The 25514-nt window shown below is 56.0% G+C and overlaps 3 protein-coding genes across 4 annotated transcripts; 2 read left to right on the top strand and 1 right to left on the bottom strand.

The window, feature by feature from the left end:
• Positions 1 to 251: 251 nt before the first annotated feature.
• Positions 252 to 14664, top strand: CCND3 (cyclin D3; the record flags this gene model as incomplete). Its single annotated transcript, XM_082494564.1, has 5 exons — positions 252 to 506; positions 2287 to 2502; positions 10526 to 10685; positions 11308 to 11450; positions 14503 to 14664. Exons 1-5 carry the CDS (start codon positions 309 to 311, stop codon positions 14662 to 14664), a joined length of 879 nt encoding a protein of 292 aa, XP_082350690.1. The 5' UTR covers positions 252 to 308.
• Positions 14665 to 17898: 3234 nt separating this feature from the next.
• BYSL (bystin like) lies at positions 17899 to 21026 on the bottom strand. 2 transcript variants are annotated; one of them, XM_082494558.1, is made up of 7 exons: positions 20711 to 21026; positions 20456 to 20627; positions 20232 to 20370; positions 19736 to 19869; positions 19436 to 19596; positions 18786 to 18888; positions 17899 to 18554 (listed from the first exon to the last, which is right to left on the bottom strand). In XM_082494558.1, the coding sequence occupies exons 1-7, from the start codon at positions 20985 to 20987 to the stop codon at positions 18128 to 18130; spliced, it is 1413 nt and encodes a 470-aa protein (XP_082350684.1). In that variant the 5' UTR covers positions 20988 to 21026; the 3' UTR covers positions 17899 to 18127. The 2 variants fall into 2 exon arrangements, with proteins under 2 accessions (XP_082350684.1, XP_082350685.1); XM_082494559.1 differs by having other exon boundaries at positions 17899 to 18549.
• Positions 21027 to 21142: 116 nt separating this feature from the next.
• On the top strand, positions 21143 to 25213 carry MED20 (mediator complex subunit 20; the record flags this gene model as incomplete). The annotated part of the gene is made up of 4 exons (XM_082494566.1): positions 21143 to 21156; positions 21260 to 21414; positions 22641 to 22894; positions 24593 to 25213. The coding sequence occupies 4 exons, from the start codon at positions 21143 to 21145 to the stop codon at positions 24806 to 24808; spliced, it is 639 nt and encodes a 212-aa protein (XP_082350692.1). The 3' UTR covers positions 24809 to 25213.
• Positions 25214 to 25514: the final 301 nt, after the last annotated feature.

Below are 25514 nucleotides of genomic sequence, written 5' to 3'. Positions count from 1 at the left end.
CTGTCAGCCCGCCGGCGCGCCTCTCGCCCCGCCCCCGGGGGAGGGGGCGTGGTCAGAGCCCCGGTTTCGGCGCGTCTTTGCCGCTCGGCTCGCGGATTGGCTGAGAGGCGGCTGTGTCCCCGCCCTTTCGGCGCGTCCTGGGCCGCCCGGGCTCGGCGGGTCGCCCCGGGGTGGGCGGCGGCTCCGCCCCTCCCCGGGAGAGCGGCCAGTTCCCGGCGTCCCGCGGCGGCTGCAGCCGAGCCGGCGGGGTGGCTGCCTGCCCTGCCCGCCCTGCCTGCCCTGCTCGCCCGCTCGCTCTGCCCGCTCTCATGGAGCTGCTCTGCGTGGAAGCCGTCCCCCGCGTTCCCCGCGCCGGCCGCGACCCGCAGCTCCTAGGGGACCGGCGGGTGCTGCAGAACCTGCTGAGCCAGGAGGAACGTTACAGTCCCCGCGTCTCCTACTTTCACTGCGTGCAGCGGGAGATCAAGCCCTACATGCGGAAGATGCTGGCTTTCTGGATGCTGGAGGTACGGGACGCCCTGCTGCCTCCTCTCCCGCCGGCAGCTCCGGCTCTCTGCCCGGTCACCGGCACTTTTCCTTCCCCGCCGTCCGCGCTTGCAAACGTGCGCGCTCCTGCTCCGGCGGGAGAGAGCTGGCGGCGGGGGGAAGCGCAGGGCAGAGGCACCCGAGCCCTGTTCGCTTGGGGGGGTTCAGGGGAGTCGCCTTCGGGCTGGGGTGCAAGGGACAATCCAGGGGGCAGGACAGCCCTGAAGTCCCAGGGCTTGGTATGCGCCGGAGGTCAGGTCTCCGGTATGGAGGGGGGGGTACGCCGGCGGGGAGGCACGTGGAGGGTCCAGAGGCGGGTAAGGAATGCAGTCTGCAGCGGGGCAGTATGCGAGCGCTGGCTGCGCTAGAAGATGCGATTGCCCCATGCAGGAGGAGCAGATCCACCCCCCGCACCCACTCACCCCACCCTGGTGGTGTGCTGGCACGCTGCTGTCCGACCCCCCCGTTCGCACCCTGCTCCCCAAAACTTCAGGGTAGAGAGCTCAGCCATGCAGCCGCCAGGCTGGGGACTTGCGTTTTCTGAATGGGGCTGAAAATGCCTGGTTAAAAGGGGAAAATAATATAACTACCGTTTACTTCCCTAAATTAAAAATGAATGCGGCTCTCTGCGGGATACAGTTCAGTGGGGGAAATCTCGTGGGCCTCTTCATGAGATGGTCAGAGCGAACAGTCTCAAGAGAGAAAGAAAGAACAGCTTCTGCAAAGGACAAATGACTTGGGATCGAGCCTGCCTGCTCTCCACCCGGCCGCTGTTGCAAGAAGCTGCCTGCTTCTGTCAAAAGAAATAATGAACATCTTGCTTTTTTAAAGGGTTTTCCCCCCCGCCCCTGCTATTATTGTTCTGTTTCTGCAATTCCCTTTCTGAGAAGGGTAGTTAGATAAATGTTGCTTTGGAGCCTGTTCCTGTGCAGCCCTAAGGGCAGTCAAGAAGTGGATGACACTTGGCAGTTGTCGTGACCGTGCGTGTCGGTGTCCCCGGCGCTATGGCAGCGTGCACGGGGAGGCAGTCGCTGCTGGAAGCAGAATGGTGGTGGTTGCTGCTGTATGAAGAGAAACCTCAATATTTTTATGGTTGTGTTGAAAGAAGGAAGTTAAATATGACCAGTGTTTTGATACTGGTTGAGAGATAAGAGCAGAGGACTGAAATTCACAGCTCCTGGATCCTGTTTGTGGCTGTGGTACAAGTGTGGCTGAGGGAGGAGGGCTTTCAGGCTCTGCCATTGATTCTTCTCATGTCTCTGGACCGCTTAAGGTGGAGTTGCCAAAGTGGCTATGGATCCTGCCCTATTAGGTCTCCAGCTGGAGATACGCTAGAATTGCTCATTTTCTCCAGAGGTCCTCAGTCTCCACAGAACAGAAAATGGCAGCTTTGCTGTAGAGCTGGCTGGAGACATCCCTAACAGGGGACACTAAAAAAGGGGGCCAAATACAGCAATTTTGGTCTTAACTTATTTGTGCGCTCCTTGTAGCTACACATAAGTTCTGCAGTGTTCCACAGGAAGATAAGGTCTTAAAGCATTGGTCAGACTTGTTGTTGGTGTAATCCTGCTGAAGTCATAGGCTTAACACTTGTAGCGAACTTATGTGCTAGCACCAAGGTGCCTTCAAAGCCCTGCAGATATGTGTGAAACACCATCATGACCAGAAGCTTTGAAGCTGTGGTGCAGGCAGGATCTGGGCAGTCCTGGTGCCGATTAAAACTTCCTTTTATTTTTTATTTTTGTAATTGGGTTTTGTCAGGTTTGCGAGGAGCAGAAGTGTGAAGAAGAGGTCTTCCCCTTGGCCATGAATTATGTGGATCGCTACCTGTCGTCAGTCCCCGTGAGGAAAAACCACTTGCAGCTTCTGGGAGCGGTCTGCATGCTCCTGGCTTCCAAGCTGCGAGAAACCATGCCCTTGACCGTGGAGAAACTCTGCATTTACACAGACAACTCCATCACGCCTCAGCAGCTCGTGGTAACCACCCCTATCTCAAAGAGTCCTCCACCTCCTCCCCGGCTCTCTTATCTCTGGCATCCTGCTACTTGGCAGCATACCTGTCTCTGGGTTCTCCTGTTTTCTTTCTCCCATGTCTTCACCTTCCTCTACATTCCCCAACCACCTTCTCACCTCCTTGCCCTGGTGGGTGTGATGTCTGTTGGTGGAGACCTTTCCATCCTGGGCAGACACTCGCTCCCTTCTGCGAGAAACAGCTCGGTCACCTCTGGGTTTTAGAGAAAGCTCCTTGTGCCTTAAGCGCTCGTTGCCCGCGTGGAGCTGCCACGCTGAGTTTGCTCTTGAGTGACAGCTCTGGAGAACAAAGGCTCTGCCAAGCCGGTGGGGCACGAGGCGGGGGCCGCCGTTGAGGCGTGTGGCTCTGACTTGCCCCGGCTGTGAAGGGGCATGGCGTGGGAGGTGCATTTTCACACCACTAGGAAAAACGAAGCCTTAAGTGGAGAGGTAACTAGCAAAAGGGGTGGGAGCTTTTCCAACCTGGGATCCAGCTGGCTGGGTTGTACCGTCGAGGCTGACAGTGCTGCCAAGGTGATGGAAATAAGTGGGAATTTGCTGCTGCCCAGCTCCTGCTCTGCGCCCTTGAGTTAAAGCGGGGCTACTTTGCCTCTCCCGTTGTGCACTCAGGCAGAAGCTGTGTAGGCTTTGAAAGGCAAGGCGTTTCCTTGTCTGATAAAAGTTCAACGCAAAGATCCGAAACTCCTGAGTTCAACTTCGCCAATGGGGGAGGAAATTGGAGAACCCCTTTTCTTGGGGGGGCCTTCAGTGCTGGTAGAGCAGAGCCCTCGGGAGGAAACGTTACTGGAAGCGAGGTGGCCAAACATCCCTGGAGACGGTTTGTCTACGAGAATTTCTCAGGGTTAGTCATCGCCTTATTAAATACCTATTTTTTTTTTTTTTTTTTGGTCCGGGGTGGGTGAGATGATCTGAGTGTGATTTGTCCCCAGGGTGGGGAGTGAACCCACAAAACTTTCAGGTGTGAATCGGAAGGCAGTTCTGGTAACTGGGGAACTCTAGTATGAACATGGTTTTTCCAAGTGCCAGTGAAGGCTGGGGAAAATCCCCTCACCTCCATACCTCTCTCCCTGTAGTCATTTGTGGGTGGTTGTTGCCTTAAGTAGCACTCACGGAAAAAGTATGTGGATCGTTACCATGAGTAGTGGTGAGGGATGGGAATGCACAGAGGAAACATACTGCTGGGGCTTTTTTTCTGGATGCTGAGCTGTGGTCGTGCTGCAGCATCCTGCTGCGGGCGGCTGCCGTAAAATCTTTGTGTGCAAAGGCTTTCTCCAGCTTTGTCAGTAAAGCTTCATCCTTGAGAGCACCTTCTCATCCAGCTTGGGTATCTTCCCAGGACTGGCATCCATCACATGAAGCAAATCCCAGTCTCTAACGGAAGGGTTCCTGTTGGCCCTGTGATAATGAGGGGGGGGGGGGGTAACGTTTAGCTGGAAAAAAAAAAGGCGTGAGGGAATGGGAATTGGGTTGCATTCACTTTTTTGCTGGACCAACAGAAGTTGCTGCTGTTGCAGGGGCAGCGAGCCGAGCAGAAGGTGCCTAACAGTTGTCTTGTAGGCAAGCGGGCTGCGTTTCAAAGCAAGGACGGTGCTCTCCATGTTCTCAGGGGTGTGAAGCTGATCAAAATGCATTTTGTGGGCCAGTGTCAGCTTTCTGTCCCTTCAGAGGACAAGCTCTCTGTCCAGCAGGAATAGGGGTTGCAGGAAGGTGAACTTACTGCCACACTTCACCTCTGCCTCCCTCTCCAATCCAGACTTTAGAGGCAGTCCTGCTGTCACCATCCCTGCAGACTAGGGGGGATCATCACAGCAAATGCTAGGGATTTCTGTAGCATGGACTGTGGGCTACAAGGAAATGGACTTGGTGGGCACCTTGTGCGTATCTCCTTTGGATCCCAGCTGTATTTCCTTCTGGTTTGTGTGTTGATTTATTCTTGGTGAGGGTTTGCTTTTTTTCAGTTGAATCTTGAACTTTGTTTGCAGCAAGCCCCCTCCGAAGGAGAACAGTTAGGAGATGCGCAGGTGGGTGGTGGGCAGAGCCTCTGCACCATCCCTGGAGGTTTTCCTTCCCTCTCGCACCGAAATGCTAATGCCTCCTCTCTCGGAGTCTTTTTTTGTTCCCCCCAGAGGTTTGTCAGCAGGAAGCTGTGGCTAAAAAGTGCCACAATATTCATCTTCCCTTCTGGCAGCATCGGGGGGCGGGAGATGAAGGAGGAAAGCGCTCTCTGCCGCCAGTGGCCCACTCCTGATGGTGCAGATCTCGATGCTGGAGTTCTCCTTTCCTGTACTTTTGTCCCCACCAGGATCCCGGGATGCTCTCACAACGCGAGGCGCAGCCGGACAGTTGGCACAGAACTCTTTCATCGTTGTGTTCCGTAATTGATATGCAGTTGAGGTGGACAAGAATGGCTTCATTTTGGGGATCATCCCTTTTCTTTTTCCCAAGGGGATAGTGCTGAGCCCTCGGCAGTGGAGGGGTTTAATCCTGGTAATGGGTGCTAGCCAAAAGGCCGAGCAGGAGGCATCACAAACCAGTCACGGCCCTTGAGGAGAGGTGCTGAGGCATTTGCAGATGTCTGAGCAGGAGATGCTCTGTAGCCCATGATCTGGTGGTCATCTTTCCCTGCCCGCCCCAAGGCTTGCTTTTGGTAGATGTTTAACCCTCTTTTGGGGCAGATCCCACTCCAGTCTCCCATTGCTCTCCACTGTGAAGAGGGAGTAGAGGTAACATGTGAAGATAGGTGAAGGATTTGTCTTTGCTCTGGGACCTGACAAGAGTTAATACCCTGATTACAAAACCAGGGTGAGCTGCTGTTTTCCTCCTCTGTGCTAATCGTGGTAATGTTACTTCTCTTTCACAATCTTGCAGTGGAAGAGGGTGGGGAGGGGAAGGGGAGCTTCTTCATCAAGGTTTGGACAATGGTGCATCCTGGCCTCTTCTCGTGGATCGGTGCCATTTCAGCTTCCAGCCTGTCCTCCCTGGCCTTTCGGAGGAAGCTGGCTCCCTTTCCCAGTAGGTTTGCTTCCTTCTCTTGCAGGGATGCTTGGCACCAGCTCAGCGGTTCAGAAAGGACACATTTGAAACAAAATCTTGATGAAGTTATTCTAGGGAGAAGGAAATGATGCAACGAGGGACTTGTCCATTTGGAGGAAGTTGGATTTCCGTCAAGGGCGTTATCTAACCTACCTTCTTTTTTTTTTTTTTTTTTTTTTAATAAAGGCTTTTCTGGCCTGTGCAAGAGAAGGGTGTTCAGCTGCTTGGAGGTTGGGGAGAGCAGTTGTAGGTCTCTGTCATCTGCCTGGTTTGCCCCTAACACACTGTCTTGCCTCTGAGATCTTTTACCTGAGGACAGTTTTGCAAACTGCCAGGTATTTCCTAGCAAAGACCTTCAGCAGGGTCAAGGCAGCAGGCAGATAATGAAGGGAGCAGCAGTGACAGGGGGCCATGAGGAGCGAGAATAAGAGAGAGAGAGAATAGCTGAGTAGAAAGGGATGTTCACTGTGATTGAGCATTGACTTTAGAGACGACATGCTTATGTTTTACTCTTTTACTTTCTGCTTGTTGCATGGGTCGGCTACACGTGACCGTTTCTGCATCTGAAGTTGGCACCTTTACCCTTGACATCCAGTCTTGAACTCTGCTCAGGGGGTGGAAACAAACGTTTACCCCAGATTTCCTATTTGCAAATGGACTTTCATGGCTGCTCATTTCTGTAGCTGTGTCTCAGCTGCTGGGTAGGGTGGGTGGCCAGCGGCAACACCAGCAGCTCTTTCCACCTTCCTTTTGAGTCAGCTCGTGAGCACAACAGAGTGCAGCCTGCTCCCCCTTTGCTGGTGTCTCATCGAGTCTGTGATAATGTCAAATGGTACCTTATCGACTTGAGTGACAAAACTGAGCGCAACTTCCTTCTCTCCTGCAGACAGGGCTGCTGCAGAGAGGAGCTGGGCTCTCCGCTCCCTGCGTGGCCTCGCCAGAGAGGTTTACCGACTCCTTGTAGGCATAGGGGGTGTGTGGGTGTCGCTGAGGGTAGAGCTTGATGTACAGTGGCTGTCACTACATGAAAAGGAGAGAAGCTGGTGTGACTCTCGCGTCCCAGTCTACGTTTGCAGAGCTGTAAACTGAGTAAAACAGTCTCTGCTCGTGACTCGGGTCTGTCTTAGTGAGAGGGTGCGGAGACAGCAACCGGGGGCTTGAGGCTGTTTCACTGCAACCGGGCTGTGCTCTGAGATCACCTTGGCAGCGCAGGGGAGGCGATGGGAAATGGTCGCTGCTTTCCTTCCTTGCCTTTTTTTTTTTTTTTTTAATCTTTTTTGTGGGATGCAGCCGGGAGAGATCAAGTGAGCCAGCTTGCAGAGGGGAAGCTCAGCTGCTGTGCAATTTCCAGCCCCATAGATGTTGGCCAAGGGTGGGGAGCTCTGCCCTGGGGGATCTTGCAGAAGGGGACCTGGTGCGCTGCCGGTTATGGGATGTGCGGTGGGCAGCGCTGGCAGCCTGCAGCCCTTCCATGAGGAGGGTGGGCTCCGCAAGCTGGAGAAACAAAGGAACATTTTCCACTTTCTTCCTCTCTTTCATTAGCCAGGCAGAGACTGATTCAATTAGGTGCAAAATAAAATGCCAGGAAAAGGATGTTTGCTATACTGAGTGGTGCTGCTGTTGCAAACCTGCTTGCCTATCTCTTGCAGCCTTTTGTTCTGCTTCTTCCACAGATAAAGTGATTCAGAGATTCTGACATGCCGCTCTGAGAGCGGGAAGTCCCCAGGGTTAGCGGGAGCGAAGCGAGGAGCAGGGTGGTTTGGCAGGAGAGAGGCTTCCCTGAGCTAAATCCTGTGAGCTGGTGACAGTCCTTGGCGCCTGTCGCCTTCAGCTGGCATCTCCAGTGCCGGCGGGGTCTCGGGATCAGGCCTTTTGTAAGAAAGAGGTTTTTAAGAAGACGATGAACCTCTGTGCTAGCTGGAAAAGAGCTGCTTTTGTGCATTGCGAACGGACGGGCTGTTGTCCTGGATCAGTCCTGGTACGGCAGGAGCCAGCTTGTCCCAGGTGAGGTCTCGCAGCTGAGCTGACTTGCACCCTGGATCTGCTCCGGACAAAACGCGTCCCAGCAGGGACAGGCGCTCTGCCACACCAGTGTGGACACCAGCTGTCCCTAGTGACTCCCAGTAGCTGGCTTGCAGTTCTGGTTAGAAAAGCAAGGAGCAAGAGCCCAGGTGATGCTGGGCTGGTGTCCCCTCTGTGCTCAGGACCTCCCCTCTCGGGTGTAGCGATCACTTTTGGGTTTGTTTTGCGAGCAGCAATTTCCAGGTCCTGCTTTTGATCTTCACCCTGGGTCTGCAAAAGGGCCGCGCTCCCGTCTCGCGGGGAGAAGTCCGCCTGGAGCTGCCTTGGCCTCTCGCCCGCGGGTGTCGTTGGTGTCCTGTGCCCCTTCCCAAGGCAGTGGGCTCACACACGAGGAAGCAGCCGCCTTTCGCAGCCTGCTGCCCTTGGGGGGTTCCAGACACACAGAGCTCTCCATTTCCAGCGGCTCTTCCCTTGTGTCACCGTGCTGCGGTGCTGCAGTTTAACCAGTAGCCAGCACTACCTGTTTTTTCTTCTTTTTACCCAAACCTGATCTCTCACCTCTGTTCCAATCCCCCTGTTGAACCAGGCACCCTCGGTGATCCGCGCTGCGATCCTCAGGCCTTGGAGCTCATTGCTAGGTTTCTTCTTGCTTTTATCCTGTGGATTTGGCTTAAAAATATAGGAAGGCTGGCCATCCATATGGGAGACTAGTGAGCGTGTGCTAGCGGAGCAGCGCTTTCTGGTTGGAGAAGTGCAGGCTGTGAAATGGCAAATGGTGCAGTTGGCCTCATGGGGGGTTTGGAGCAGGTTGAGCAATGCTGCTCATTTAAGCAACTTAAAACTGGTATTGTTGTGTAAGGGGAAAGAGTGGATTTAAAAAAAAAAAAAAAAAAAAAAAAAAAAGAGAGAAAATGAAGATCTGCCCTTATGAAAAAAAACTCACTTCTTCCAATCCATCTGTCCTGGCAGCCCTGTGGCACGTCTGTGGGCAGCATTGACCTCGTAATCCTAGACTGCTCGGAAAAAGAATAGATATTCTGCTGGGTAGGACTAGGCCCTGAAATGGAGATATCTGATACAAATCCCAATTCAGCTCTGTCCTTCCAAACCTGGAGCTTCAGCTCCTGCAGGGTGTTTTCCTTTCCCAGCACACCTGCAGGGCCACTGTCCCCCTCCGCTAGCGGGAAGGAGAGCCATGGGGGCATCTTCTGTGGCCTTTCTGGCATACCTGGGCTCTCTTGCTGAAGGCAGATTTGCTGCCGATCCAGAGGACGGGAGAAATTTGGGGGGCAGAGATCTTACGCTGTGGCTCGGGACGTGGGGGAATTGGGACCGGCAGAGAGGCTCGGGCTGCTGGGTGTGGGCATTCCTGCTGGGATGGGAAGGGAAACGATGCTGGGAAGGCACTGCGCTCGCCTCTCCTGAGGCTGCTCTGTCCGTGGCACCGTCGTACCCAGACGTAACATCAAAGCCGCCCAGCCCAGTGGGACCAACACGCGTGTGGCCTCTGAGTTTGATTCAACTGCTACTCTAGCTAAGTCACGTAGACCTTGACAGTGATGGCAGAGTGGGGCACTGGATGCAGGGGTCCCAAATTCTGTGCTACGGCTCTAATCGTGGGGCTGCCCTCGCTTATGCCTTGCTGGATGGGTGCTTTGGTACCACCGTGGTGGTACCACCTGGTAACGCTAGGACTTGCCGGGTGGTGACTCTGCCAAGTGCTTGCCTGTGGCTGCGCTGCACTTTGGTTTCCCTGTTTGGTGTTAGGACTAGTGCCCAGAGTTGGAAGAGCCTGTGAGAGGCTGAGCAGATGAGAGGAACAGCCCGGGCTCCAGCTGAAATCCGTGGGGGGCACCCAGCCCTCCCGCCATCTGTTCCCCAGCTTGCAGATTGCACAGAGATTGCAGATTGCTCGTGGAAGGTAATACAGAAATCTCTGTTAGATGCTTAGAGAGAGCACCACAACATGGGACGGAGGCGCTGGCAGCTACCTGGCAGGTAACTGGGAAGCACCAGTGAGCTGTTGCTTGTGCGTCGGTGGGAGAGGAGGGTGTTAGCATGGCTGTTCAGTGCCTCTTCCCCCTGAGAGACTGCTGGGGATGCTCTGCTGAGCAAAACTGGAGGATCTCTTGGCAGAGAAGAGGCGTGATGGGTAGGGGAGGCTCTGCCAAAATGCTAGTGCCCAGCCTGGGACCTCCTCCGTCGGGCTGCGCGCTCAGTTGGGCTGAAGACCTCAGCACCTCGTCAGAGCCCCTGCGCTCTGTAGGGACTGAAGCTCTCACGCAGGAGCTTGGGCTGTCTGGATGCAGCCCTGAAAGCTCAGCTGTGTTTCCCCCTCCTTCCCTCGCTTCAACGTGCTGTGCAGCGGGGCTGACCGCAGAGCAGCTATTGCCTCCTGCGCTTCACGGGCCATGGAGCCACTGTGGGAGGGAGTCAACGCCCTGGCCAGCTCCGAGGGGCACACCGAGAGGTGAGCTTCTCTATTCCGTTTGCTGTAATGGTGTGAGCCCCAAGCTGGATTGTTCCTGGGAGCCTGGACATTGGCCTCTCCTTTCGGGAGTGGAGAAGGAATATGGGAATGGTGTGCCTGCTGCTCCTTGCTCTGCTTTTTTCCTCTGTGGGCGGTAGCAGCAACCTTGCGAAGCAGAGGAGCGTCGAAGGCTAATCTGACCGCACCTTGGAAAGAAGAAACCAGATTTATTGCTTCCTCTTCTGATCTTTACTCCCAGCTTTGCAACAGCTCAAGGCTGGATTTGTGCCATAGTCGCAGAGCAGGGATGTTCCCTCTTTTCTTCCCTGTCTCATGGCTCGTACTACTGTCCCTTCCCCAAGCGCTGGCCTTATCTGCCCTTGAATCTGGTGTTTCTGCCTGGCCCTGCTGAATAACGTGCTGTCTGTCTGTCTGACTTTGCAGGATTGGGAGGTTCTAGTCCTGGAGAAGCTAAAGTGGGACCTGGTCTCAGTGATAGCAAATGATTTCTTAGCTCACATCCTCCATCGCCTCCCGTTGCCTAAGGACAAGATGGAGCTGGTGAAGAAACACGCACAGACCTTTATTGCCCTCTGTGCCACAGGTGGGTGCCTGTTCCTGCTGGAACCACCCGCCGGGATGCTGGGGAGGGTGGGCTGGCCACTGCCGATGGGGTGGGCTGGCCTTGAGGCAGGCTTGCTGGGTAACCCCGGGCTGGTCTTCAAGGCCATGGCTCTCTGGGGAGCTGAATGCTTGCCGTCATTCAAATAGCAGCATTTTGCCATTCAATGACATGCTTTCTATCCCTGACAAAGTGGGATAACGGTCCTGGGGTCTCTTAGTGGGTGCCTGGAAGGTGCCAGGAAATAGCAAAGCCACTGTGCCGCCCCTCATGCCGCGTAGGCTGTGACTGTGGGAGGGCGTACAGGGTAAAGGCAGGGCTGAATCTGAGCTGTCGTCTGCCTCGCTCTAGTCACTAGAGCAACCTCATCTTCAGGACTCCTTTGGTGAGACGGACCCAGAGGAGTAGCTTAACGAAGCTTGCCGCTCTGGTGCTCGGCTTGGTTCTTGTTACATCACCCCCATTTCTCTCTGCTAAGCTGGAGAGACCCCTCTGTCTGGCCCTCTCTAGTTTTCCAAGGAAATCGCAGTCCCGAGAACTTACCACATGCATCCTTGCTAAAGGCTGCTTCTTTTTGTCCCTTGTGTCCCTGTCCTGGCTCTAGACTACACTTTTGCCATGTACCCCCCCTCCATGATTGCGACGGGCAGTATCGGAGCGGCGATCCACGGCCTGACGGTCTCCGTGAACGACTTCACTGGCGAGGCGATCACCGAGCTGCTGGCCAGCATCACTGGCACGGAGGTGGTGAGTGTCCACAGGGGAACAGCGAAGCGGTTTTGATGCTGGACCTGGTGGAAACCCTTCCTCTTTCTGCTGCTCGTTTTTCTTAGAGGGAGAGGAAATTAGGCCGTTCATAACGATGCTGACCTTGGTTTGAGGAGTGCCTAGCGATGAGTGAGCGTCTCTAAACGCGGCACCCTTGGTCAGTCCCATGGCTGCAGTCGGCTCCTGGCCAGCGAGCGCTGCCTGCGCGGAGCGGGGTGAGCTCAGGAGCCTTTTCAAAAGCAGCACAAAGGGGAACGTCTGTTCCCTGCACGGGCAGGTGTTGGCGGGATCAGGTTTTGACAAGGTGGGATGGGGCAGAGGGAGAAGCCGGGCTCGGCATCTGCTAACCTCTGCCGGTGTCTGGTTGCAGGTGCCCAGGCTCTGTGGGAAGGGGGTGGGGGGCACAAAGCGGTTCAGGATGCTGTCACAGCAACTTCGCTGGGGACATCGGGATGGTGGGGGGCGTCTGCCTGCCCCTCCAGTGCCCTTTGAATAGGGAAGGGGGGCCCCTGTTGGGCTCCCCATTTGCAGGTCGCTCCTACTGGAGGAAGGTAATCGGGAGCCTTTCTTCTGCCAGGGGCCCCTTTTGATCTTTTCTTCTGCCCGAGTGCTAATGCCGGCAGCCGGGCGCGGGGTTAGTTACAGTCCCCTGACAGCAGCGCCGGGAATTGGAAGAGGTGCCGATGCCGCAGCGGGTGGGAGGCTGCAACCAGGCTTTGTCCAGGCAGGGAGGGGAGGGGGCAGGAGGGCGTCCCGATCTATTTGTGCAGCTTTGATTTTGTTTGGTTTGGTTTGTTGTTTTTTTTGTTTTTTGTTTTTTTGGTTTTTTTTGTTGGCTGGAGCCTTTTTAAAGAGAGAATCAGTGCAGCCAGCTGCTCTCAAGCTGCTGCGGTGAATGGGGCTGAGGCTGAAACCTGCTCTGGGTCGGGGCTGGTGGAGGGGACAGGTGGGAAGCAGAGGGGGCACTGCCGAGGGAGGGGACCCGAAATGGAGCCCAACACACCTCTGCTGCCCTCCAGCCCATTCCCCTCCCTCCTCAGCCCCACAGCCGGCCTAGGTGCGAGGTGCTGCACAAACAGCCCCAGCCAAGGCAGGACCGCGGCAGCTCCTTTAGCAGAAGGAAGCCCTGGGGATGTGTCTGCAGCGCTCCCGGGGGGAGCACCCGGCCTCAGCCTCCCGTGTGTGCGGTGTTGATGCTTCTCCCTGAACCTGGCCTTGCAGTGTCTCCGGGCTGTGACTCAGTTTCCCCTTTGCCTCCGCACTGGAGGGGCGATCCCTTTCCCGCAGCTGCCGAGGCTCAGCCGGGCAGCACTGGGGGTGCGGGGGACTCTGTGGGGACGGAGGGGGACGACGGTGCAGGGCTGTGCTGGCTCCATGGCCCACAGGAGCTGCGCTGCCGCGCTGAGGCTGGCTTGTTCCTGGCTGTGCCAGTGCTTCGGGTGTGACTTGGAGCTGCTTTGGACCAGTGCTCATCCCTCACCGAGCAGAACCAGTCCCGCTGGGTGTCTGAGCCGCAGCCCCACGGCACGGCTGCCCTGCGGAGCAGGGAACACACAGGCTGGGGCAAGCCGAGCTGCCTCTGCGGTAGCCCCTGAGGACTCGCCAGCTGGCAAAGGAGCCTGGGTGCCTGTGGCCATGCTGGCTTTTAGCATTTCTGCCAAAATTGCCGACGGAGAGCCCGGGGCCGTGGTGTGAGGCCCTGCAGCGAGCTCGCCCCGGGGCTGCGGGCAGGCGGGCTGGAGGCTGCACTGACGGGAAGCAGTGTGGGGAAGGGGAGGTGGGCGTTGCTATTTTCGTTCGCCACATCCTCTGTCAGTTTCTAAGAACCGGCGGCAGATTCCTGGTAAGAGATTTCGGTGTGTGACAATATCCAGCGAGCGCTCACGGTGTCCAGTTCGACTCCAGCCACAAGGTGCGAAATGCCACCTCTTACCCCTCGGTGAGAGCCGAGATGCAGTGTCGGAGCCGGGCTGGGGTGCGCCCGTTGGCGATGCCTCTCATGGCTCTTGGTGTGTCACGGTGCTCTGGTGTCGAAGTGGAGGAGTTTCCTCCTCTGGTTACAGCTCATGTGGGGAGAAAACGGAGGGGGTTTTGCTCTTAATATAAGTGATATGCCACTGCTCGCAGTCCCCTGCACCTTCCTGTTTGTGGGGCTGGTGTGTCCCCCGCACTGGGCACCCTGGGCCCCGGGAGGTGCGGGTGAGTCACACGGGGCTCCCCGGGGGGAGAGCAGGAGGGTAACAGCCTTGCGAGAAGCTACATGGACACAGCATCGTTCTCGTAACCACCCAGCATTGATGGCAGGGAGTGTTGTAGGGAACACGTGGCTGGGGCGGCTCTTGGGTCTGGGAGGGTCGGGTCCAGCTGCCTTTGAGATCCCCGAAGTGATGGAGCATGCGGCAGCCAGGGCACCCAGCGGGGATTCCCCTCGTCCTGGCTCGGACAGGGCAGGGGCAGGAGGAGGCAGAGCTGCACGCAGCTTCTCTGCAGCGGGTGGGTGACCACAGAGATGCAGGATCACGGGAGACCTGGGAATTAGGACCTGGGGGAGGCAGGTGGGGCTCCAAGGTCCCTGTGTGCACCCGTGCGGCTGCATGCCGGCCATCGCTCGTGGATCTGGGAAGTCTTGGTTGTAAAGGTTGATACCAGCCTGCACAGAGCTGTTCTGCTCTACCCTCTCGGTCGTCAGCGGCAGCTGACTGCCGTGATGCTGAAATCACACGCTGCATCCCGGCACGTGTCCGGATGCTTTGGGAAGCTCTTATGGGCACAACGTCTATTCCTCGAGAATGTGGTCAAGCAGGGAGGTGGGGAGAAGACAACCAGAGCGTGGGGCTTCTCCTGGGGAGGGGCCTAAAGCACAGACAAGCTGGAGATGCCCCTTGTCGGAGAAAGGCTTCTTTGTCTTGTGTGTGTAGATGCTCCAGGGGCCAGAGACATAGCCCAGCAGCTGCTCAGAGCTATTTATAAGGCTCCCACCTCCGAGTGGCAGAGAACTGAGGCCTCTTGTCTCTCTCTCTCTCTCCCGCAGGACTGCCTGAAAGCCTGTCAGGAGCAGATTGAGGCAGCCTTAGCCGAGAGCCTGAAACAGGCATCCCAAACCCAACAGGAATACAACGCCACCAAGACTGCTGCTTACCCGGCCAGCCAGCCCACCAGCACGCCTACAGACGTCACGGACATCAACCTGTGACCAGCCTCCCCTTCCCGAGAGCTGCCCGGCCCCGCCGCAGCAGGACCTTGCCCTGGACACCGGAACGTCGCTGCATCCCACCTACCCATCCATCAGCCCCCTCCATCTGACGCCTGTCGAGGATTTGTTCCTCTCGCTGGGAGCGTGGCGCAGGATCCACGCTCGTCCGTCGGAGCGGGCAGCCGGAGCTCGCTGCTGCAGGTGGCTGGGGTGAAGCAACCGTTTGCACGGTGGCAGGGCACAGGAATTGCTGGGGAGGGAGAGCAGGACCCAAAATGAAGTTGTAAAACGTTTCTCAGTTCATGTTACTCGTAGCCTGGCTGGCCGCTGTTCACCGTCTCCTCGGGGGTGTTTACTGTGACGATTTCCAGCCCTGCGTGGGCCATCAATCATGGATAGTGAGCCTCTGACCCTTGCCTACGTGACCAAATTCCTTACAACCCCCCTAACCTCCCTCCCCGGGCTGGGGTGCTACGGGCCCGCGTGGCTCACGAGACAGAACCGAGTGTCCAGGAGGAGGGAGCAGGTGCTTTTTGGCCCCTTGGTCCCAATTGCTTCGTGCCGGATTGCTGTGGCTCCTGGGGGGTGGCGTGGCTGCTTCTGCTTGGAGGGGGAAACGTGGGGCTTGTTTCTTGTTGCCGTTAGATTTGGGATTTGTCGGGTTTCAGCTTGCTTGGGGGATGTGCTCCCTGTCTGCGTGGACAGTCCTCGCCTCGGGAGCAGCCTCCTGGGCGAAGTTTGGGTGCAATCCCCTTGGCTTTCCACTGCCCCACTGAGGCTGCTTAATTTATTGTTAACTGCTGGGAAATGGGGAGGGAGGAAGACTTTGCAGTTCCTCAGTGTGGGGCCTGGATGCTGGTCTCTTCTCCTCCCGAAAGTGCCTTCACCCTTCATCCCCTTCCCTAGCTCCCTGCGCGACGGGAGACTCTCACTTGGAAGCTGGGCGGGTTTTTAGGTAGCTTAGATATCAGACTAGGTTTTAAGAAATACCTTTGAATGTGCTGCTATAGTCTGAAATGCATTTTCACGCCTCTAAGGCAGGGCTCTCGGGTCGCGGTCGGGAGGGGGCTGTGTTGCATATATGTCCATGTGGGGCCCAGTTGTATCCTCATCGGGTGGAAAATTTGCTGTGCACTTGAGTTGAAAAGCAACTATTGCATTTTTCTATTGTTGTTGTTGATCCTGTCTGTTAGTTTTTATAAAAAGGTGTTTAAAAAAAAAGTAATAATGCTGCTTTTCTAAGAGAGAACCATTAAATAGTAGAATTGTATTAACCAGGAGAAGCCGGAGAGACTCGGCAGGGATGGGAGGCAGCCTGTTGCTGCTGGGTGACCTCTGGACACGTGGATCTGTAGCTGCTGTCCTCCCGTGGGGGATGTGGAAAAGGAGGTTGAAATCTCCCTTTTTGGATGCCACTAGAAACAAAAGTCTTATTAGGTGGAAAAAGATGGGGCTGCTGTTTTTCCACCAGCCTGATTTTGTCAAGAAGAGCCATCTGCCGCTGACTCCTGCTAGCAGAGGGGCTGGAGGGTGCACAGAGCCTGTCTGTACAAAAAGAAAATAATTGTTTTATATATAAGTGAGTTTTAATTTAAGAGTAAACTGGTTCGGTGTTCACACACAGAAGTCCCGCTGCTGGGAGAATCAGAGGACCGTATGATGTTGCAATAAAGTATTTTAAACAAGTATGAACGCCTCAAAGGTTTCCCTTTGCGATCCGCTCTGTGCTGTGCCTTGGGCAGACCTCGACCTCCCCTTCCTTCGCAAAGCTCCGACCTCTGCCCCGAGTCACTCTGGGGAGGGACCCATCAGTTGGGGCATTCCCTTGGGGGATCCCAGAGGCTCCAGCCCTGTGTTTTCCAGGGCAGGATGAAATAGGGAGCGGGCAGGCAGACTCCCACCAGCCAGCTCCAACCCCACTCAGAGATGGATGGGAGATGCTGCAGTGGCCGAGGGATGCTGTTGCGCTTGCCAAAGGCCTGGCACAGCTCACAGGTGGCAGTGGATGAAGGTGGAACCAAACGTCTTCCTGCAGGCAATGTGTCTGGAGAGGAGGCAGTGACTTCACACCCCCGGCAGCTTTGAAGCCGCCCCCTCGCCGATCAGTGCTGTAGGCTGGCAAGAGCGTGCTGGATGCGCTGTGCGAGCCCAGGCTATCTCTCGTGATCATCAGCTTCTGGTTTCTTTAAAGCAAAGGAGATGATAAAATCAGGAAGCCAAGGAAAAGGCGCTGCGGTGTGCAACCAGCCCAGGCAGCCAGGCTTTGCGTGCTGCTCTGCTTCACGTGGCTTCTGCTCCTGGTGCCACTGCTGTCACAGGAGAAGTTGCCAACTCTTGAGAGAAGCAAAGACAGGAGGTGGCTGTCCTCAGCACAGCCTGCTGCCGTAGGAAGCTGCAGGAGCTTTTCTCCATGGGCTGCACCAGCAGGACTTGCTACTGGTTTCAGGAGCAAGGCCAGGTACTCGCAACGCACAAGCCATCAGCAATTCCCCACGGTAAGTGCAGCACCTCGGGGGACATGGGAGGAAAAGCCCCTGCTGGGTTTTCCAGAGGTGGCACGTGTACAGGTTGCCACAAGCAGACCAAGCACGTGGCCTCAACGGCCAGCCAAGGACAGTGGCCCTGGGGCTGCAGCAGTCTTGCTGAGTAGAGGCAGATCCAGAGGGACAGCTGGGGAAAGTGTTTTGGGAAAGGCCCTGGGGAAGGGGGATGGCAGGCATTTTGGAGGCAGGGGGTGGTGGTGGGGATGGGGGCAGGCAGGAAAGGTCCCAGCACTGCTTCTGCCCTCATCTCTGCCCACAGCCACACACACACTCCCTGTGATGTCCCACTCTGCAGCCCACTCCTGCCTGGTGACAGCAGGGAAGCCCTCGGGAAACCCTCAAGCACCAACAGGAGTGGGGGTTTTGCCTCCCAAGAGTGGTTTTGGGCTCTGGCAACAGTCTGGCAGTCCCAGCCCTGTCCCTCTGCCCAACCACGCAGGGGCTGCTCAGGGCAGAGTGCAGGGAGCAGCCCCAGCCGGGGTACAGGGAGGGGAGAGGGGGTACCCAAAGGCCTCCTTCTTTCTTTGCAGTTTGGGGACAGCACCAGCAGCACAGACTCAATCTGCAGCTGTGCAAGAAGCCCAGGGCTGGTGGCTTTGCTCTGCCACCTGCTGGGGACAGGACAAGGTGGGGTGGGGACAGGGCAGGACCGCACATGGATGCGACCGCAGAGAGGTCACAGAACCACCCCTGACTGACCGACATGGCTCAGGTTTTATTTTCCAATACAGGAACAGGCCAAGCCCTCCCTGGTGCTGGTGGCACCAGTTTCCCGGGTGGGACGGGGGCTGTCCTGCCCCGAGACAAGCAGCACAGTGAGCACAATCCAGCTCTATGGGCACAGCCTGCCCCCAGCGCCTGCTCGGAGCAGCAGGATCCCGGGACGGATGCTCCCACATGCCTCCCCACGGCTTCTTCGCTCACGCACCCGGCTCCCAAATGTGCTCAGCAGTGTCCTGAGAGTGGGTCAGGCTGCAGCTTTTCCCTGTCTCTCCCTGACATTCCATGGCCACGGGCTGCTGCCCCTCCACATCCCGCGTCTTGGAGTTCACCAACTCCCTCCGGATTTCCGGTGAGATCTGCGGATGGCTGTGAAACTTGAGCAGCTCGAGCAAAGCCTCCTTCTGCTCTGAGGAGAGGTCCTCCTTGTAGCGCTGGGCAAAGGCCAGGAAGCTCTGGTGCCACAGCACGGGCAGGACCCGCTGGTCTGTGCGGAAGGCCAGGAAGTGGAAGACGAGGGCATCTACCACACGGAAGGGCAGGGCATACTTCTTGTCGATGAGCAGCCGGAGGAAGATGCTGTTGGCGCCACTGTACTGCATCTCGGCGATCTTCAGCATGGCTGCGCTGCGGGGACAGAGGGAGCACTGAGGTGAGGGCACACCAGGCAGAAGGCACGGGGCACCAGGCACCCAGACACAAAGATGACAAACCCAGCACTGAGCACCAAGATCTCAAGAGAGCTCAAAGCTCTTGAGAGCTTTTAAATACAAAGATCTCAACCCTGGAGGGAGCTGAGAGAAACCCCCATCCTCCGGAGAGGCTGAGGGACAGATCTGAGGCTTCCTACGGCATTACCTGGAGTGGAGGACGGGGATGGAGCACTTGGTGAGGATGCTGCCGATGATGATGGCCTCCCGCAGTGTGCAGGTCCCCGACTCGCACAGGGGGATGAGGATCCCTGGAGAGGGGGAAGAGTCAGGCACTGCCTGTCTTAAATCACAGCAGGCAGAGCTGTGGGATGCAGGGCTCACCCCCTTCTCCTGTCCCAAGACACATCCGATCCCAGGAAATAACAGCTCTTCCAGCAGCTGCTGTTACAGGGGCCGCAGCATTTCCCTGCCATGTAATTAGCGCCAAACCACCTCAGGTTGCCAGACATGACTGAGATCAGACCTAAGACAGTTTGTAGCCTGCCACCAACCTCTAAAAGATCCCAAATACCTGCCAGAACTCACTGGCAGCACCTACATAAGCCTATGGCACTCATCACCCTTCCTGAATGCTGCAAACAGGCCCCTGGGGGTTTGGAAGCTGCCTCATCCACCAAGGGGGACGCCCTCCATCTCCTTCGCATCTTTTCCTCCCCACTGACTCCCCAGGGCCATGCCATGCAGGGGACAGTGTCCTGTCACACTGGGCAGTGGTGTGCAACACATGCCCCTGCTGAGCTTCCAGATGGCGAGAGGCTCCCAGGCAGGAATGGCGGCCTGGCAGGGCATCCCTACCTTTGAACCATGCTGCCGGCTTGAATAGAGCCTTCTTCAAAGCCATGTAGAGGTGAAAATTGAGGCGCTTATACTCAGCGATGTCATCCCTGATCCGTGGCAGCAGCACCAGGTTGTAGAATCGCTGGGCCATCCTCTCTTTCAGGTTGGATGAAAATATCCTGGGAAAAGCAAAGCACAAAGTGAGGTAGAGACAAAGGACGCCAAGCAGGACGCAGGTTGGTATTTGTAAATCTGGTCCCAGTTATGGAAAGAAAAAGCAAAAAGTCCCACATCAGCATCTCCCAGAGATGATCTTACCTGGTGGCTTGGTACATAGCAGCTGCTGTCCACGTCTCTGGCTCTGTGATGTAGAGGATCTGCTCCCAGTTGGACAAGGCAGGAATGATTTTAAATGCCTTAGGGAGTTTCCCACTTCTGTATTTAGAGAGCACCTTAAAAGACATGGACACAGGTCAGGCTGCGACATACAGGCACTGACAGCAGGACTGCGGGACTTGTCTCATGACTGTGAGAAAGCCGTCCCCTCCCTCAGCATCTCTGGTGAGAAAGAACCACCCCAGATCCTGAGAAAGGACCATCCCAGGGTCAGCCCGAGCATGCTGCTCAGGAGATTGTCACTCAGAAACAATCTGGGCCCTTCAGTGACTGATACTAAGCAAACTGCAGGTAATACATAGTACTGCCTGCACTGAGTGAGGATGGGGACTCTGAGGGAGAGCAGGGGCAGAGGCAGTGGCTGTGGGGCTCAGCGTGGTGTTTGCTGGACCCCAGGGCAAAGCAGCTTTGGCCTTACCTCTTTGACGCCCCTGTAGACTTCCAGGACACGGGGATCGAGCTGGGACATGGGGCAGCCTGACATCTCTGACAGCGCCGTCTCCACCTCCGTCTGCTTCTCTGTGATCTTCTCCATGATGATGTCGGCCAGCGTGCACCTGGGGCCGAGGCAGGAGGGCCATGAGCCAGGGGCTGTTTCGGGGAGCAGCACCCACTGCCCTGTCCCGGCCCCTCGGTCCTCACCTCAGCGGCGGGTTCTTGTTCATGAACATCTCGATGGCCTTCTCGTCCTCGGGGTCCACCACCACCTCTCCACAGTACTCCCCTCTCCGACTTGCCACCGCCGCTGCCTTCTCCAGCGAGGGCCACTCCTCATCCTCCTCCGAGTCGGAGCCGGGGCCGCGCACCGCCGGGCCTGCGGGGAAGCGGCGCTGGCTGAGCCCGGGGCCTCGCACCCCCGAACCCCGGGGACGGGCTGGAGGCGAAGCGGGGGCTCACCCAGCGCCGTGCTGCGATGCTTGGGGGCGGCGGGCGCGCCGGGGCCGTGCTCGGCCTCCAGCTCCTCCTGCTGCCGCCGCGCCTGTTCCAGAATACGCCGGGACAACCGGGCGTCCACATAACCCTCCTCGCCGCCGCCGCCCTCCTCCTCCTCGGCCTGGCCGCCGCGCCGCTTCCCCCGCGCCGTGGACCGCGGGGCCCCCTCCTGCAAGATCTGCTCGGCTAGCGGTAACGTGGGGCCGGGGCCTGAGCCCCGCGCCCGCCGGGCCTTGGGCATGGCGGCAGAGACCGAGAGGAACCGCCGCCGTCCGCTCCGCCACCAGCACCACGTGTGCGCCTCGGCCCCGCCCCTTCCGGCGTCCCCTCCGCCCCGCCCCTTCCGGCGTCACGTCGGCCCCGCCCCTTCCGGTGGTGCTTCCGGCCCGGTGCAGCATGGGGGTCACCTGGTAATGGCGGCGGCGGGGGGCGGTCCGGGGAGGGGACGCGGAGGAGCTGCTGGTCGGGCCCGGTGGGTCGGCGGTAGGTCTCTGAGTCCGTTCCCGGTTGCAGCGTGTCGCAGGTGCCGGTGGCGGAGGGGAAGAGTGTGCAGCAGACGGTGGAGATCCTGACGCGGAAGCTGGAGCTGCTGGGGGCTGAGAAGCAGGGGACGTTCTGCGTGGACTGCGAGACCTACCACACCGCCGCCTCCACCATCGGCAGCCAAGGTCAGCACCGGGAGGGCACGGGGAAAGCACCGGGCCGGGTAGGGGGTGCTCTCAGCCGCCCTGTCTCCGCCCCCCCGGGCATTGGGGAGCAGCTCGGGGGGCTGATCCAGCTGTGTCCAGGGGATGTGCTCAGAGGACCCCAGATCCACACCCCACACACCCCCCCCCCGGGTTTTCTGCAGCTGAAACTTGCACGGCCTCATTCGTGGGAAGACTTTTTGGATCTATATGGATAAATAAGAATTGTTTCCAGCTTTTATGTTGGGGTCCTCAACAGAAGAAGGACACGGACCCACTGGAGTGGGGCCAGGGGAGGCCCCGGAGATGCTGGGAGGGCTGGAGCCCCTCTGCTGGGAGGACAGGCTGAGAGAGTTGGGGGGTTCAGCCTGGAGAAGAGAAGGCTCCGGGGAAACCTTAGAGCCCCTTCCAGTCCCTAAAGGGGCTACAGGAAAGCTGGGGAGGGACTCTTGATAAGGAAGGGAAGCAATAGTATAAGGGAGGGACTGTTTTAAACTGAAAGAGGGGAGATTTAGATGAGATCTTAGGAAGAAATTGTTGACTGTGAGGGTGGTGAGCCCCTGGTGCAGGTTGCCCCGAGAAGCTGTGGCTGCCCCATCCCTGGAGGTGTTCAAGGCCAGGTTGGACGGGGCTGGGAGCAACGTGGGCTGGGGGGAGGTGTCCCTGCCCGGGGCAGGAGGTGGCACTGAATGGTCTTTAAGGTTCCTTCCAACCCAAACGATTCTATGATTTTAAAGCGTGGTACAAGCCAGGCATGTCCTCTCCGGACACCTGGTTTTCCAAATTGTGTCCCAGCACATCCTCCCCAGAGGGCTGGTGGCTGAGTGGGAGGAGAGGCAAAGCCCAGCCTTCCTCAGTGATCGTGGGCAGGAGGACAGTCGGCGGGTGCCCAGCCCCACATTCGGGGGTGGGAGGTGGGTGCTCTTCGCTGATACCCCACAGTCTGCTGGAGATCTTGCGTCCAGCTCCACCTCTGGTCTCTGAGTCATGCTGGCAAAAGACTTTTTTCCCCTTTAACTTTAAATCTTAAGAGGGAAAGACAATCTGTTCACTGAATGGCTGGATAACATGAAGCATGTGTGAGCGTTACAAAGACTCTGGAATCAAATCAAGAAGAAGGACAGGGGGAAAAACAGATGCTTCTTTAAAGCACAGATAAGCGCAGGACTGTTGGGTTTACAGCCCAAATACCATTGTTCTTATTTCAGGGCAGACAGGCAAGCTGATGTACGTGATGCACAACTCTGAATATCCCCTCAGCTGCTTCGCTCTCTTTGAAAATGGTCCCTGCCTTATAGCAGATGCCAACTTTGATACCCTCATGGTGAAGTTGAAAGGCTTCTTCCAAAATGCCAAGGCGAACAAAATAGAGAGCCGGGGCACCCGCTACCAGTACTGTGACTTCTTGGTGAAGGTGGGCACAGTGACAATGGGGCCCAGTGCCCGTGGGATATCTGTGGAGGTAAGAATTGTCTTTGAAGAGTATGAGATACAACTACAGACAGGGAAATCCCATGCTGGAGGGTAGATGAGAAATGCCCCCGTCCTTTCTATCTCTCGATTGTATTGTTGCTGGTCGTTTGTACTAGATACGTTCCTGTATACGGCAGGCAGGGTGTTTATCTCCTTTTCACAACACGGTTTTAATTCAGGCAGGTTACTCTGGGGCTCAGCTGCAGCTATAGAACAGCCTGTCATTGAAGTGTCAATAAACAAAACCCTGAAGGGATGCCATCAAACTAAAAAGCTGCTTAAAGTCCTGATGCACAACACTAGTAGTGCACTTCAGGTTAATAAGCATACCAAGGGGAAGAGAACAACCTCTTCAGCTGCTAATTCGATGCTGATTTGGATTTTGCTTTCTTTCTCCATCTCGAGCAGATGCAGCCCCAGGAGAGCAGGGCCCTCTTGCTGCAGGTTCTGCTCACACGGTGTAAAGGTGGTCTTTGTCCTCACCAGAGAGCTTTTGGCAGGCATCAGTTCTACCCTGTGGCATGCTGACTTGGATTGCTGCACCGTGGGGTGCACCGCGGGCTCAGAGCCTGCCATCAAACTGCTTCCGTGCTCCCCGCTTGGTGCTGCGACTGCTGATGAGGCTCAAGAGTGTCAGCTGCCAGCTGCCGACGGGCGTTTCACAGGGTGGAGGCTGGGCTGAAGCAAACTCTAAAGGGAAACCCAGCATATACGAGGGGCATGGGAGGATCTAGGAAGGCATTTGGGGAGATGCTTGGCTGAGTGCAAGCGGGAGTCAAAGGCTCACAAGCTGTGGATAAGCCTCAGCTGGGCTGAAAAGCATCTTGGAAAAAGACAAGGAGCTGGACTGCGCTGGTAGGGGAAGGGCAAAGCAGAGCAGGTCATACTCCAGACATATTGGGGCCTAGCGTTCTTCAAGATAGCTGAGAATTAGATGCTTAAAAGTCCTTCAAAATCAGAGCATATGCTTTTCTAAACATGCAAATCCTATTATCTGATATACAATTAATAATCACACTGCATCTACTCAGGCAGGTGTTCCTAGCCAGCAGGGAGGAGGATTGAGAAATGGCTTATTTCTTCACTGCAATAAGCACAGATGTAGTGCCAGCGTTGCTGTTGACCTGGGGTTAAACAGAAGCTTGTTTTACGCTAAGCCTGAGTTCAGGACCAGATTTGCCAGGCCATCTGGCTGCTTCTGTTTTAGTTTAGTATTTTTTTCAGGTTTGCATTAGGACCTACTCCTGATTTGGGACCAGACTCGTATTTAGGAAAATATTTCAAGTCCTTAAGTCCCAAGGCTGTTTCCAGTACAGTCCTGAAAGAAGACACAGCCACACGAGTCATCAACCTACCAGCATGTGGGAATGAAGTTTGGGTTTGGATGGGGTAAAGTTAACGTGGCGTTTGAACTGATGTCCCAAGACCTCCACTATTGAGGATTTAATACAAGCAGTGCCCTTACAGGGTACATCTCACATCCCCTTCCCTTTTGAAGGGATTGCGTGCCTGATCCCAACATGTCCTATTCATTTATATTTGTCCAGCCTTGTTATGTGCTAAGTATTCTCAGATGTTTTTATGACAAGCATTCTCTCTCTAGTGAGGCAGAGAGAGGAAAGCGCATTGCCTCCTGCGTGGTTATTGCCCCTGCTGGGAGCTTCAGGGCTGTGGTTTCTGTTGCCAGGTGGAGTACTGCCCCTGTGTGATAGCCAATGACTGCTGGAACCTGCTCATGGAGTTCATGCAGAGCTTCATGGGGAACCACACTCCCGGCATACCATCCGTGTTTGGTGCCAAGCACGACAGCATCTACAGCCCAGCGGACACGATGGTTCAGTACATGGAGCTGTTCAACAAGATCCGCAAGCAGCAGCAGGTGCCGGTAGCGGGGATCAGATGAAAGGACTCCCTGGAGCCTGGTTTAGAGTGACTGCATCCTCTTTTCTGCCTGCCCATCTGGATCAGGAGTCCCTCCAAAAAGCGGCACTGGAGGCAGCCCAAGGTTTTTTTTCTACTCAGTCTCTTTCCCCTGTTTCAGTGAATATTTCTTGTTGTCCTCCTTCATGGTTTTGAGCGTGTCTGGGATTGGGCCCATGGTTCTGATGGTTCTTTGTACAGTGCTTCGTGCAGGGGATTACCGTTCATCAGCAGAAGGTGAGAAAAGGAGAAATTCCAGCCAAATGCATGCAAGGGCAGAGTTTCCTTGACTGCAAACAGCTACATGAGAGAGGGTTTTTTTTAAATTTTTTTAGATATCCATGTGAAAGTATCTTGTTATTTTTCATCAAAATAAAAAGCTTTATTTTGTGAGGAGATGGAGTCTTTCTGCACAGCAAGTGTTGTGCTGTTTTGTATTGTTTATTTACAGCTTTTGAAATTTTCTGTTGCATGGAGACAATTCTTCAGCAGAGTTTTATTTTTTATTTGGTTCAAGAGCTTTATACCCCTGAAGCAAACTAATTTCCCTGTGGCAAAATCTGCAGGAATTCTTGCATTCCTATTATGGGTATGTTCTTAGCTTGTCTTCATCTTTTATATCTGATTGGAGTATTAAAACCTCCTACCTCTCAGATTATACTGATGAAACCCTGTGATAAATAAATAAA

Source organism: Vanellus vanellus, assembly GCF_965231255.1.
Source record: "Vanellus vanellus genome assembly, chromosome: 23".
NCBI lineage: Eukaryota > Metazoa > Chordata > Aves > Charadriiformes > Charadriidae > Vanellus > Vanellus vanellus.
The sequence above is the reverse complement of the archived record's forward strand: the minus strand, read 5'-3'. Positions and strand labels throughout refer to the sequence as shown.